The sequence below is a fragment of the Orycteropus afer genome, unplaced genomic scaffold (genome assembly GCF_000298275.1).
Source record: "Orycteropus afer afer isolate SDZICR_OR568_19922 unplaced genomic scaffold, OryAfe1.0 scaffold00075, whole genome shotgun sequence".
NCBI lineage: Eukaryota > Metazoa > Chordata > Mammalia > Tubulidentata > Orycteropodidae > Orycteropus > Orycteropus afer.
The window spans coordinates 11,810,953-11,825,264 of record NW_006921662.1 but is presented as its reverse complement, the minus strand read 5'-3'; the positions used below and the strand labels follow the sequence as shown (position 1 = coordinate 11,825,264).

The window sequence follows — 14,312 nt, the reverse complement described above, 5'->3', positions numbered from 1 at the left end:
GTCTTAATGGTGACTTTCTTTTTTCTTTTTTAAAATTGTGATACAAATATATAATAAAACACTTGCCATTTCAATATTTTTTACATGTATAATTCAATGACATTAATTACATTGATCCTTTTGTGCAACCATCATCACTATCTGTTCCCACATTTTTTCATCACCCTTAGCAGAAACTCAGTGCCCCTTCAGCAATAACTCCCCTCTTCCCCATCCCACTCTACCCTGAAAACCACCGATAAACTTTCTGTGCATTTATTCTAGATAGTTTATTCTATATAGTTCATATAAGTGGAATCATACAGTATTTGTCTTTTTGTGTGACACTTTGCTCAGCATAATGTAGTCAAGGTTCATCCGTGTTGCAGGATGCATCAGAACTTCAATTCTCTTTATGGCTGAGTAGTGTTCCCTAAGGAGTTCTGGTGGCCTAAGCCATTTGACTGCTAACCAGAAGGCTGGCAGTTCAAACCCTCAGAAGGAAGATTGGGCAATCTACTTCCGTAGAGATACTGCCTTGGAAACCCAAGGAGGGGTCGCTATGAGTAGAACTGACTTGACAGCAGTGAGTTTGAATATTTCCTAATGGTGATGTTTTTCTGCTTTCTTCATTCCTTTTACATTTATTATTTGAAAATAATCTGTAAGGAGGATCATATCTCTTCTAGTTTATTTATTCAACCAACTATTGGTTTATATTGGTAGAGACTCATGGATATTTATTTTATTCTTTGAGTAATCAATCAATAGTTGAATTATTTATTTTTACTGTTCAACTTGTTCCAGCTTTGCCATTGAAATTGCTTTTAGTTGGCTTCTTTTGAAATGCTCTCATGTTTTGTCTTTTCTTTGTACTTCTTTGCTTTTGGGCCCTATAAGATGCTCCACGCTCATCTTGCATTTTCCCTGCCCAAATCCTAGAACCAGCCATTTCTTCCAGGACCCCTGATTCCTTTCATTGAAGAATGGTATTCTGAAACCAAGATTTAAGTGTTAGGTGAGTTTGTTGCTACTGAGGTGTCCTAAGCCTCCTCAGTGCACGGAACTAGAAAGTATATGTATGTGTACTAACCCTGTATGGGCATAAACTGTTATTTATTTGTGTATATATTAAAATAAACCTGAGTTCATATGGTATCTCCAACTCTAGTCCAGAATCACAGAGTTCGTTCTAGACTTTCACACTTGCTTATTTGTAATTTCCTTCTCTGACAGTGAGAAACCTGCTGTAGTTTCCTACAATATATTTACCCATTTGTTTAACCCTCAAAAAAACAACCAAACTCACTGCCATCAAGTTGATCCAACTCATAGCGACCCCTCCTTGGGTTACTGAAGTGTTATCTCTATGGAAGTAGATTGCCCAGTCTTCCTTCTGAGGAGTGGCTGGTGGGTTTGAAACAGCAGCCTTCTGGTTAGCAGTCCAATGCCTTAGGCATGATGTCACTAGAGCTCCCCTAGTCTATGTTAAAGTAATCTCAGAATTGCTAACCCTATTCCTTTGAGATACAGACTTTCCAACTAGAGTGAAGGATTTGTGCACTTTTTTTGTATGTTTTCGGCCTTACAGTATCCAGTCAAAACACTATTTTTCAGGTTTACTTACATCAGCTCATTTCTTCTCATCCCCTTCAGTGAGATTATATCACACATTTATAATATAGTTAGATTCATTAGTCACAATCTGCATTCTATCCTGGGTTCCTCTGACATTATTGCTAATTTCCTTCTTCTTCTTCTTTTTTTTTTTTTTGTAGTTTTGTTTCAGTAAAAGTAACTGTTTTGGTTCTCTAGTGCTGCTCTAACAGAAATACCACACAAATGGTTGGCTTTAACAAACAGGAGTTTATTCTCTTAAAGTTTTGAAGGCTAGAAGGCCAAGTTCAAAGTGCCAAGCTTTTGGGATTGTGGGAAAGCCCCTTGACCTTGGGCTTCAGCTCTGCCTCTTGCTTCTGGCCCATTGGAACTGGAGGCATCTCTTCACTCAGGAAGCTGCTAACTGCTGAGGCTGGAAAAACCAAGGTTGACAAATGGCATAGTCCCAAAATTGTCAAACCACACAGCAGGCCACTGATTCAAGTTCATTAACAGTCCTAAGATCAGCAGACAACATGGCAGGCTGCCGAACAATGACTTGATTACATGCAGGATTCAAGCGTGCCCAAAGCTGCAGACCTTTCTCAATGCTTCTCCATACTTACTGGAAGCAGACCACATCCCTAAGGCAGTTGCTCAGCTGCTCCAGTAGTTTCCACCATGGAGTTGATTACCAGTCTCACCACGGGGAATAACTATACCCAGCTGCCCAGCCACTCAAAACCAGACCTAGCCAAGTTGACACATAACCTTAACTACCACAGTAACTCTTGTTGGTATACATTTCTTTGTATTTTGATAAATACATGGAGTTATACATCACCTACTACAGAACAAAACCCAAACCTGTTATTGTCAAGTTGATTCCTATTTGTAGCAGCCCTATAGGACAGAGTAGAATTGCCTCATAGGGTTCCCAAGAGTATAATCTTTTTGGAAACAGACCACCATATCTTTCTCTCACAGAGGTGCTGGTAGCTTTGCCCCACCAACCTTTTGGTTAGCAACTGAGGGCTTAACCACTGCATCACCAGGTCTCCCATACAGAACAAGTCTGTCACCGCCAAATTCCCTTGTGCAGTCCCTTTGTAGTTAATCCATCCCCTCCTCCACCCCATGGCAACCATGTATCTGTTTTCCATCCCTATAATTTTGCCTTTTCCATAATGTCATATAAATGGAATCATGCAACAGGTAGACTTTTAGTCTAGCTTCTTTTACTTAGCTAAATACATTTAATAATCACCCATGTCTCCATAATATAGGAGAACAGTATGCAGAGGGAGGGCAAATATATGAGAACTTGCTGTACTCTCTGCACATTTTCCATAAAAACCAAAACTTTTTCTAAAACATAGTCTATTAAAAAAAAAAAAAAAAGCTGTCTCCATGTTGTTGAATGAATCAGTTCTTCATTGACTGGAAAATGTGTTTTGAAACCACGATCTAAATGCTAGGTGTGCTTGTTGCTACTGGGGTATCACTGCTCCTAGGCCCCCTCAGTGCATAGAGCTAGAAAATATAGGTATGTATACTAACCCCTGTATGCACACAAATATGTATTTATTTCTGTATCTATTTGTATATATATTAAAATTGACCTGAGTTCATAATGAGTCCCCAACTCTAATCCAGAGTAGTATATTTGTTTATCCACTCACCTGTTGAAGGAGATCTGGGTTATTTCCAGTTTTTGGCAATTATGAATAAAGTTGCTACAAATATTCATGCACCCAGTGTTTGTGTGAATATAAGTTTTCATTCCACTTGGGTAATACCTACTAGTGGAATGGCTGGGCTATATGATAAGTGTGCGTGTTTAACTTTATAAGAAAGTGCCAAACACTTTTCCAAAGCAGCTGTTACACATTTTGCAACCAATTGGCAGTGACGAGAATTTCTGTTGCTTCTCATCTTCACCTGCATTTGGTTTTCTGCACTTTTAAAAAGTGGAAACCTCTTCCCCAACATCTTCCTTCCTGTTGGCTTCTGCCTAGATTACAAAATAATCTGTACCCTTACTTTGCAGCTGTGTAGTAAAGGCAATGATTTTAGGTGACTTCATGTTTCCACTGTGCACTAAGGTACCATCCTATTTCTTATCTCCCGAGAGTCCTACAAGGTAAGCTCAGCAAATATTCTTAGGTTGATATGACATATAACGGCACTTTTCTTGACAAGAATTCCCATCTAGCATCTCCAAATCTCGGTTCCATCCTAGCCTCTTAGTTCCCTACTCAGCCTCTTCTGAACCTAACCAAATGAATCCACTGAGACACTAGAGTGGACATGGATCATCATTAGACTCTGTGGTGGCTATGGATCTAGCAGGATAAACCATTCCACATAGCTTTCTAGCTGGGTGGCTGGGTCTTGATTCATCAGGAAGAAGTTATGTGCCTGGCCCCTGCTCATAGTCTTTGCCTCCTAATGTGGCAACTAGCACGTTCTCGTAGTCACTATCGTCTTCACTTGGTATCTCTTCTCCATGCTTCATCTGACTATTCCCACTCTGTGCCAATGGTTGAAAGGCCATGGAATCCTCTGACACAAGGAATCTGCCTGATTGCATGACAGGCTGAATGTGCGTGCCCAGAGCATCAGTCCTGCCCTCTACATGGTCTGTGTTTAAGGATTTCACCTCTTCCTCTACTTGCTGCTGGTTTCCATCAGCATCTGCTGGTGGGACATTTTCATAATCTCTACAACACTCAAAAGTCATCCAGGGCTGTTCCCCTTTAGTGGCCCCAAAATCTAATTCTGACATGTTGACATAGTCATTTGAAGTCTGAGAAGAACTTTCCTCATCACTGAGTTGCTCACTGCTCTTAGTTACTGGAGACCAAAATCTAGTGCAGTCATTGGCACCCTTATAGCTCATGTCTCTTTCTCCAGTAAAGTCCAGCTCCTGTGCACTTGGGAGGACAAGGAGATTCCCAGGGGAGTTGGAAGCTAGATTCTCAGTAATCTCTTCTGCTCTGGGCATGTTGACATAATCCCTTGAATCCTCTGAAGAAACGCTCAGGTCATCTGTGGAAGCTCTGACATTGATGTGTGCTGAGTGAGTGAGAGTCCCACACATCTGGGGCACCATGGCATTGTCATAGACACCCACTGCATATCCCATGACAGAGTTATGGGCTTCATGCACCTGGAGGACATTAACTGGTCGTGAGGACTGTGGAGAGGAAAAGAAGGTCAGTGATTGGATGGAACACAGAAATACAGACAAAGCTTTTCTTCCCTGCCCAGTACCAGTGCCTTGACTGCTAACCAGAAGGCTGGTGTTTCAAACCCACCAGCCACTCCTTGGAAGGAAGGTTAGGCAATCTATTTCTGTAGTGATACTGCCTTAGAAACCCAAGGAGTGATTGCTGTGAGTCGGGTCTGACTCCACAGCAAATAACAACATTAACAACAACAATGGAAACCAAAATCAAACTCATTGCCATAGCGTCAATTGTGATTCATGACGATCCTACGGGACAGAGTAGAACTGCTCCATAGGGTTTTCAAGACTGTAATCTTTACGGAAGCAGACTGCCACATCTTTCTCCTGCTCCATCATGAAAGAAACTCTAAATTATGGATTTCAAACTGTAAGGCTTTAGATGCCAAGTAGGTGAGAGGGAAGTGGGTGGAGTTTAAGAAAACAGCAGTGAAATTGTGATGATAAATTGCAACTGGATTTTGACCATAGTATGAGGTTTCAGGGAAGAATGGTGGGATGGGGGAAGACCATTATAAACTGGGGATGGTTGGCTTCCTCAGAGTTGCAGAGCCTCAGAGAGGTAACATAGCACAGTGGCTAAAGCTACAAACTTAGGTTCAGACTGAGGGCTTCAAATCCCAGCTGCAGCACTTACTTGATGAGAGAATTTGGGCAAGTTACCCAATCTCGTAATTTGTTGACTTTTCTAATTTATAAGGTGGGGATAATCATATCAACATGATAAGGTTTTTGTGAAGAGAAAATGGATTAGTAGAGTCACTAGATTGAATTGTATCTCCTCAAAATATATGTTGTAAATCCTAATCCCCATATCTGTGGTTATAATCCCATTTGGGAATGAGTTTTCTTTGTTATGTTCATAAAGCAGGATTAATGTAGGGTGTGTCTCAACTCAATCTCTTTTGAGATAAAAGAGATTAAACAAGCAAACAGAGAGGAGCAGAGATAGGGGAAGAAAGATACCTAGTCACATGAAGATTGCCCAGAGAAGCTCAGAAGAGATAAAGAACTTCCCTCTAAATTCACAGAGAGATAGCCTTCCCCTAGAGCTGGTGCCTTGAATTCAGACTTCTAGCTTCCTAAACTGTGAGAAAATAAATTTGTTTGTTAAAGCCATTCATTTGTGGTATTTCTGTTGTAGCAACACTAGATAACTAAGACAAGGAGTGTTCAGAATAGGTCCTGGTACATAAAAAAATGTGAAAGAAAGAAAAAAGGATTACCACTATTATTAAAGGGGCACTGATTCACAGATTCAGTTGTGCAGAGGAGACTAAAGGGCTTATGTGAGGTTAACAAAAAAACCACATAATGCACTTATTATTTGTGTCAAAATATGGTATTGGCATTTAGGGCTGCTGGCTTGATGTTTCCAGAACTTCTGAATTTTCAAGAAAAGTTGGAAATCTGGACTTTCAGTGTGATATCTCTTAGTTTTTCAATGTTGGCAACTGATTCAAAATGCTCCTAAAATCCTATGGAGTCCAAATAAAATATCTTTATGGGCTTAAGTCAGGGATTTTAAATGCAAAATCCGCTCAAATCCCACTCACATCCTGAAATAAGCATTGCCAGGGGAGTTTACCTCTTCCTCCCCTTATCAGCCCCTTAGACTTGCTGCCTGGGAAGTCTGAACAAGCAGGAGCAGCCTCTAGGGAATGGGATATGTGTGAGGAAGAGGAAGCAAAAAGGTGGTAGCCTAAGTGCCTAAGGCATTTGACTGCTAACCAGAAGGCTGGTGGTTCAAACCCACCAGCCACTCCTCGAAGGAAGATTGGGCAATCTACTTCCATGGTGATACTGCCTCAGAAACCCAAGGAGCAGTTGCTATGAGTCTGAGGTGACTCCATGGCAGTGCGTTTGGTTTTGGTTTGTTGTGGAGGTGGCTGTGTAGTAAGTGAACCTAAACGTCTGGATAATGAGAGGATGGGTACTGAACAAAATCAGCAGCAGCAGCACTGTACTTGCCTTAGGAAGACCGCAGGACAGAAGAGCTTGTTCCTTAACAAACAAACATGAATTTATCTATGAAAACGGGTATCCAGCTCTTCAAAGTAACCCCTCTTTGGTGCCTCCTCACAGAATTATTGTTAGGCTCTTCCCTGGAAGCTGCCTCCAGAGCCAAATCATAAGATTATACCCACACCTGTGGCTTCCAGCCAAACAAAAGACAGGCGTATGAGTTGAACATTTACCTGGGGGTGGATACACTCCTTGGAGAGAACAATCATGGGAGAAAGAAGGGCTGTTTATGCACAGGGAGATAGCTCAGGGCAGAAGTGCATGAAGGGATGGACATAGGGAAGAGGTAACTATCAAGAGGAAGTGGGAGGAGAGCTGTTGCATTGTGGTAAATTGTAGTCAATGTCATGAGACAAAGTGTATGTGAACTGCTATCTGGAAAGTGAATTTGCTCTGTAAATTTTCACCCAAATCACAATTAAAAAAAAAAAAAAAGAAAGAAAGAAAGAGAGAAAGAAAAGAAACATGGGGTAGAGTTGCTAATTGTAATTCTCTCTTTGTAAATTCAAAGAATGAATAAAGAGTCTTGGTGGCACAATGGTTAAACAATGGGCTGCTAACTGAAGGTTTGACAGCTGAATCTCACCCAGTGGCTCTCTGGGAGAAAGATCTGGTGACCTCTTCCTGGAAAAATTATAGCCTAAAAACCCTATGTGGCAATTCTACTCTGTCACATGTGGTCATTATCAGTCAAAATTGATTCGATGCTATCTAACAACAACAACCTAAAATAACAACCCCAGTTTGATCAAACATGTTATACCTCAGCTCCAGTGCTGAATGACTTAGGAATATTTCTACTACTGAGGATAATTGAAACAACATGACACAGGCCCTAGAAGTAATTCCCAAAGCAAGTTTTAAATATGTTTTGAGCATCAACAGCATTGTTCAAATATTTGTGTTCCTTTATGAGGTGATTACTTTAAAGGAATCAACAGTCATTTGTATAAGCAAATTATCATGTCTTTGCTAAAACAATTCCATTTCAGTTCTAACATAGTGTTGTAGAATATATGTGCCCTGGTACCTGGTGGTGTAGTACCTACGGCATTTCACTGCTAACCAGAAAGCTGGTGGGTTTGAACTGGGAAGGAAGGTTGGACACTCTACTTCCAGTGATACCACCACAGAAACCCAAGGAGGGGTCGCTATGAGTCAGATCCAACTTGCCAGCAGTGAGTTGATCTTTCTTAAAACCTCAAGCACTTGCTCTTAAATTTCTTAATTTTCCTCCTTGGGCAGTAGGGAAGTCCTGAGGCTAGATACCACCCAAATTTATTAACAGGGCTGCAGGGCAAGTTCCAAAGGACATGTTGCTTTCCCAAGGTGAAACAAGATCTGAGACCAGAACTCTTTCACTTCTGTTTTTCTGCCTGAGACCTGCCAAGTCTGCCAAGAGGTTTAGCTCTTACCACATGCTCTGGGGTAGGGCTGTCAGAATTTCTGGAAAGGAGGCTCTCAGAACTGAAAATGCGAGTACTACTTGACTGATGTCTCCCTGAAAAGACAGAAAACACATCTTGAAGATAGTGTGTCCTCCGAGGGCTTCATCCTAGACAATTCCCACATCATGGATGAAACTGGGTTGTACGGTACCTGATTATCTCTAGCCTGGGACCTGGTATTCGGTGGTCAGAGAGGCAGATCTACTGTGATGATGCCCTCTGGGACCTAGTACCCTCCTCAGTGCCAGTGGCCCTGCAGGACATTAGCACAGGGGCTGGGGAGGCTGGGAAGAAAGGTTCTGGGCAGTATCTTCCCTGCTGGTGGCCGTGTTCTCCTCTGCATGCTTTCCTCACACCTAGACACCCCCTCCCTTTTGCTGCTACCTTAGCATCCAGACAAAAACGAACCCCAAACCCAGACTAATCTCCTTCTTTTTAAGAGCTCTCTAGCCCCCCCCCCCCCAGTGGAGCTGCATTTTGCAGCCTGTCTATTCCATTCTCTTAGGTGTTCTTGGAGGGGCAGATAAGTTTGAGAGCTTGGAGGAAGTTGCTTCTGGTGGTAAGAGGTATATCTTGGGAAGATAAGTTAATTATATCTAGACTCCATGGATTGGGGGCAAGAACCTACCTGGCTCTTCTTGCCTCTGAGGCAAGAAGTCATAAATGTTTTTGGGTCTTTGCCTGCATTGAGGCAGGCTCATCAAGGGCATGACAGCAACACGGAGGTAAGGAACTGAGCCTGCAAGGCAATCAGAGAGATGGGGGTCATGGCAGACGTCAGCTGCACAGAATGAGGAATCTTGGAAATGGAATTTTCCCTGGAAAAATTCCCCACTTTCACCATATATCATAAAAAAATACATTTTCAGACTTGCCTAATCCCACTTGAGCTAGACAAATAGGGAACTTGGTGAACAGAAGCAGGAAGAGAAAACTGTAGCATAGGGGTACTGGGCCAATTCACACTGAGCATTTGGAAGCTTCAGCTCAGGATCTTGAGTGAGACTCTGACTAGTGTGTGGGATAAGAACAGAGGACTCCCTAATGTAATGGTTCAGTCCTGAAAAATAACTTGATGTGGGAGATTTTAAAAAAACAGCTGCTGTGGAGTGATTCCAACTCATGGAGACCCTATATATGTCAGAGTAAAATTATGCCCCATAGGGTTTTCAATGGCTAATATTTTTGGAAGTAGATCATCAGACCCTTCCTCCAAGGTGCCTCTAGGTGGACTTGAACCTCTAACCTTTTGGTTAGCAGCTGAGCACATTAACTCTTTGCTCTGCCCAGGGACACTAGGTATGGGAGATTAAAAAGGCAACCCAACCAAACCCCTTGCTGTCAATTCTGACTCACAACAATCCTATAGATATGGGAGAATAGATAGCCCAAACCAGGTTTTAAAAATCAGGCTCATTTTTGTGAGGAAGAAGAAGACATAGAGAGGTACATAGGAGGTACAGACAACAAAGATGAACCCTTTTGCACATACAGTACTGCATTGTCAGTGACAGCAAATATTGATCTATGGATGGATAGATAGGTGGACAGGCTGAACTATTAGGTATGTCTATACAGGAGAGAGTGTGCCTATGACCATGTATAGGTTTGGCAGACAAATGTTTCTACAAGTGTATTGGTATATTCTATAAGAATTCCCCAGTATGTAGTAGAGCTGACAAGGAACAAGGTTGTAGTCACTTCTTGGCCACAGCCAGCTACCTAGAGGGAGCAAGTAGTTGGACCTGTGGGCTTGGGACCATGGTAGCAGGGGACATCAAGCTCAATTGGCATAACATACTACACAAAAACATTGTTCCACATCCTACTTTGGTGAGTAGTGACTGGGATCTTAAAAGGTTACAAGTGGCCATCTAGAGGTAATGATTGGTCTCTCCTCATCCAGAGCAAAGAAGAATGAGGGAAACCAAAGAAGCATGGACACAATTAGTCCAAGGGACTGGTACACCATGTGACCCTCAGCCTATACAACTATGAGACCAGAAGAACGAGATGTGCCTGGCTACCACTGTCAACCACTCAGAGGGGGATCTATGTAGGAGATCCTGGACACAGTGGGAGAACAATGTGGAACAAAACTCAAAATCATAAAAAAAATAAAAGGGACCAGATTTGCTGGTCTGATAGAACCTGATGGAACCCCTGATGCTATGGCTCCTAGCTGCCCTTCAGGCCTGGAATTAAACCCACTCCTGTGGCTTCCAGCCAAACAAAAGACAGGCATATGAGGTGAACATTTGCATTAGGTAGATACACACCTTGGAGAGAACAATCATGGGAGAAAGAAGGGCTGCTTATGCACAGGGAGACAGGTCACGGGGCAGGAGTGCTCGGCGGGAAGAACACAAGGAAGGGGTAACTATGGACAGGAAGTGGGAGGAGAGCTGTTGCGTTGTGGGGAATTGCAGTCAATGTCATGAGACCAAGTGTATGTGAGCTGCTGTATGGAAAGTGAATTTGCTCTGTAAACTTTCACCCAAATCACAATAAAAAAAATTATTTAAAAAAACTGGCTCAATTTTGAACCCTAGTGTGTCTCAGTTTTGAACAAAGGACTTACGCTTCTTCCATTTATTCCAGTTCCACAGGATGCAGAGTACCACGAGGATGAGGAGGGTAGCAAGGAGTCCCGCAAACCCAGAGAAGATGCTGGTACTGTGGTCTTTATCCCTAGAACAAAAACCAAGCATCGTACTCCCACCACAGGAAAGTAAAACCAAAACCAAACTCACTGCTGTCCAGTCGATTCAAATCATAGCGACCTCTCCTTGGTTCCTGAGGTGGTATCACTATGGATGTAGGTTGCCCAGTCTTCTTTCTGAGGAGTGGCTGGTGGGTTTGAACTGCCAGCCTTCTGGTTAGCAGTCAAATGCTTTAGGCACTACACCACTAGAGCTCCCCACAGGAAAGTGGGAGGTTGGAAAAAAGCTTCCCCCAGGAGTTAGAGCCCTGAGAATTTGGAACAGGACCCCCAAGAAGGAAGTCTAAAGCTAGGGTATCTCTGAATAGTGACTTCAGGATAGTGAGGAATTACACAAGGAGGAAAGGGACCTCTCCCCTTTGAATGCCTACTGTGAGCCAGGCGTTTGCATGTGAACATTATTTAATCTTTGTAACAATCTCCTATCTCTCTTTGCAGCCAAGGAACCTGAGGTTTAGATGAGAAAGTTAAAATAACCTGTTAAAGATGACACAGCTAGGAAGTAACAGAGAAGGAATTATCTCTAAATCTGTTTGAGTCCAGAGATCATGGTTTTTCTACTCTACCACACTGAACTCCAAACTTGCAAAGGCAAGTCCATCTGCCCTTGCTTCCCTTTGTTTCTCCCTCTAGGTTTCCTGGCTTTCACAGGAGAGAGGCTTACTCAACTCACAATTAGGGAGTGGCTTGATGGCAGAGTCCAACTTGCATGAACTTGAGTAACCCCCACAGCACCAAGTTGTGGAACTAGTCTCCAGGCAACACTCTGGTGTTGTGTGGAATTTAACCAATGCAAATGCCCTGAGCAAGTTCTGTGCTACTTTGCAACTCCTTGGGCAGGGCTGGAATTACTCCTCCACTTTGCCTTGGTTGTGAAATGTATTCAAATTATAACCCCAGGAGGCTGTGCCCACTGTAACAGGAAGCAGTCAAGTGAGGTTACAGCAGGAATTCAGGTAGCAGCCCTGCTACCCCCAAAATAAACCAAGTTATCTGCCAGGGAACCTCTGTGAGGATTTTTGCCCTCCTGCGTTCTAGGTTTTCTTTAGTCAGTTTTCCACTTGACATTTTCACTAAGTTGCCTAACAGCCATTTCAAACCAAGTATGTCCAAAACAGAACTTCTGTTTTCATCAAAGAGACCTGCTCTTCCTTTAGTGTTTTCCATTAGCTTAGTGGCTCAAAACCTTAGAGTCATCCTTGACTACTATTTTTGTTGTTGTTGTTGTTTTTTCTTTTGTCCCACTTTCCTGGCAATCAGCAAATTCTGTCTGCTCTACCCTGGGCATGTATCTATCCCAAATCCAAACACCTCTCATCTCCTCCTATGCTACTACCCTGGTGGAAGTCATCATAACTTTCACTTGGGCCTTTCAGTAACCTCCCTGACTGGGCTCCATGCTTTCACTCTTGCCCCCAACAAACTTTCTTCATATATGAGCTTGTTTGATCTTTCTAAACAGTCAATCAGAGCCACTTCCTATTTATGAGTTGAATAGTCCTCCCCGGCTTGCAACTGTCATGGCTTCCCACCACACTTGGAATAAAGTCCATAGCCCCCACCTCTTAAGAACGTTAAGGCACCATATGATCTGACTTCTGCTAAGCTCCTGAACACATTTCTTACCACTTTCCCACTGTCCCCTACATTTTGATCACCAGGATGCCTTGCTTTCTCTTGCTCATGCTAAGCTAGGCCCATCTCAGACCTGCTGCTTTCTCTGCCAGGAGCCCTCCTCTCCCAGCACCTGCTGGCTCAGTCTCTCATTTCATTCTGATCTCTTCAGAAATATTACTTCCTCAAGCAGACCTTCCCTGACCACTCCTTGCTCTCAGTCTCCTAACTTAGCTCTATTTTTTTTCCTTCAAAGCACCGTCATAATAAATCATAAACCCACTGATTTTTAAATAAACCATCAAACCAATAGAGTTATGACTGACAGATATTATACATTTCTTTGTTTATCCTCTGCCTCCCACCACTTGACAGTAGGCCTCAGGAGGTCAGAGACTTGTTCATCCTATTTACCTAGAGATAGAATAGTGTCTGATACTTAGTAGGGGCCTGATAAATATTGGCTAAATGAATGTTTGTTACATGAATGAATATGGAAATAGCTGGGGGTGGGGAGGATGTTGCAGGATTCTGACAACTTCTATGAATTCATTCTCCATCAATGCCTTTGGTCACCTGCAAGTGGCATGTGTTTTTTTGTCATGGTGATAACACTTATTTTCCAAAACTATGACAATTTTAACATTTATACCATTGGCTTGTACTGTTCTCATAGAACCAAAATTTATACTTACCATTGTTACTGAAGTTTCAACTGCTGCTGGGCTTTTCTATTTTTGTTTGTAGGAGAAAATGAAAGCTGTAGCAGTAAAATTTACATCCATGGTATATTCTGTGAAATTTTATGTCCTAAAGACATCTCTTTATTACATCTATTATTACATTTTTCATCCATGGCAAGTTTTAAGACCTGAAAACATCCCTGTGGAAAATGGGCATTTTGTTTTCGTCATGATGGGATCTAGTTTATTTGAAGAGTGAATTGGTGAGCCCTGAGATAAGAAACACTGAGGCTAGTGATCAAGGCCTCAGAGAGGTGGGAAATCCAATCAGACTGGAAGCTAGCTGTAAGAAAATTCTGTTTTCTCAGCTTTTCCTTTCCACCAACAACTTCCTTCTCTCCTCAACACCTATTCCATTCCTCCCAGCCTGACTGAGAAAACTCTGAGCCTAGACTTTGGTGGTCTTAGTGGATCTCAACCTCGTTGTGAAGGGTAGCAGTACTGCTATGCTAGAAGGCCCCCAGGCAGGCCAAGACCCTCTGTTTAAATCAGAGGATGGTGGTGCTCACCACCAGAGTCACTTACCCATCCAGGCTGTCAAGAGTTGCCCGCTGTGTGCTGGGCTCCAAGGTCTTCTCTTTGATTTCTGAAAGGGTCGTGGTGATGGGATCCATCATCACATGGACCCCTGCGAGGCTTAATGGGTGTTTCTCCTCCTAAGCCCTCTCTCAGTCATAATCAGCAAGCCAGCATGCCTGTCACTTTTCCTGGCTCTTCTTAAGTTTCTGAAACCAGGAGAAAATGCAAATTGGTTTGTACTTTGCACAACATCATGTGTGATAGAAATAATTTGTTAGTAGACATATTATAAAATTAGAGAAAGCCTTTTGGTCTCCATTTCTTCAAAATACTTCCTAACTGACAACATTTTGCTCATAAGATTTCTTGATCTTCAATATTTATCCACTGAAGTCCTTCACAAACAAAAGGCTTCT

At 42.5% G+C, this 14,312-nt stretch overlaps 1 protein-coding gene across 1 annotated transcript; it reads right to left on the bottom strand.

Moving 5' to 3' along the window:
* Nucleotides 1-3,988: 3,988 nt before the first annotated feature.
* Nucleotides 3,989-13,991, bottom strand: LAX1 (lymphocyte transmembrane adaptor 1). The gene is made up of 5 exons (XM_007941170.1): nucleotides 13,903-13,991; nucleotides 10,880-10,989; nucleotides 8,927-9,037; nucleotides 8,266-8,351; nucleotides 3,989-4,774 (listed from the first exon to the last, which is right to left on the bottom strand). Exons 1-5 carry the CDS (start codon nucleotides 13,989-13,991, stop codon nucleotides 3,989-3,991), a joined length of 1,182 nt encoding a protein of 393 aa, XP_007939361.1.
* Between the last annotated feature and the right edge of the window lie 321 nt (nucleotides 13,992-14,312).

What these genes read in the sequence shown, in the direction of transcription:
- LAX1 (XM_007941170.1), bottom strand. Translation starts at nt 13,991, where the DNA reads ATGGATCCCATCACCACGACCCTTTCAGAAATCAAAGAGAAGACCTTG. An exon ending in CTGGAATAAATGGAAGAAGC is followed by an intron (nt 9,038 to 10,879) that starts GTAAGTCCTTTG and finishes ATTGCCTTGCAG; the next exon opens with GCTCAGTTCCTTACCTCCGT. An exon ending in GCCCTACCCCAGAGCATGTG is followed by an intron (nt 4,775 to 8,265) that starts GTAAGAGCTAAA and finishes TCCTCTCCACAG; the next exon opens with TCCTCACGACCAGTTAATGT.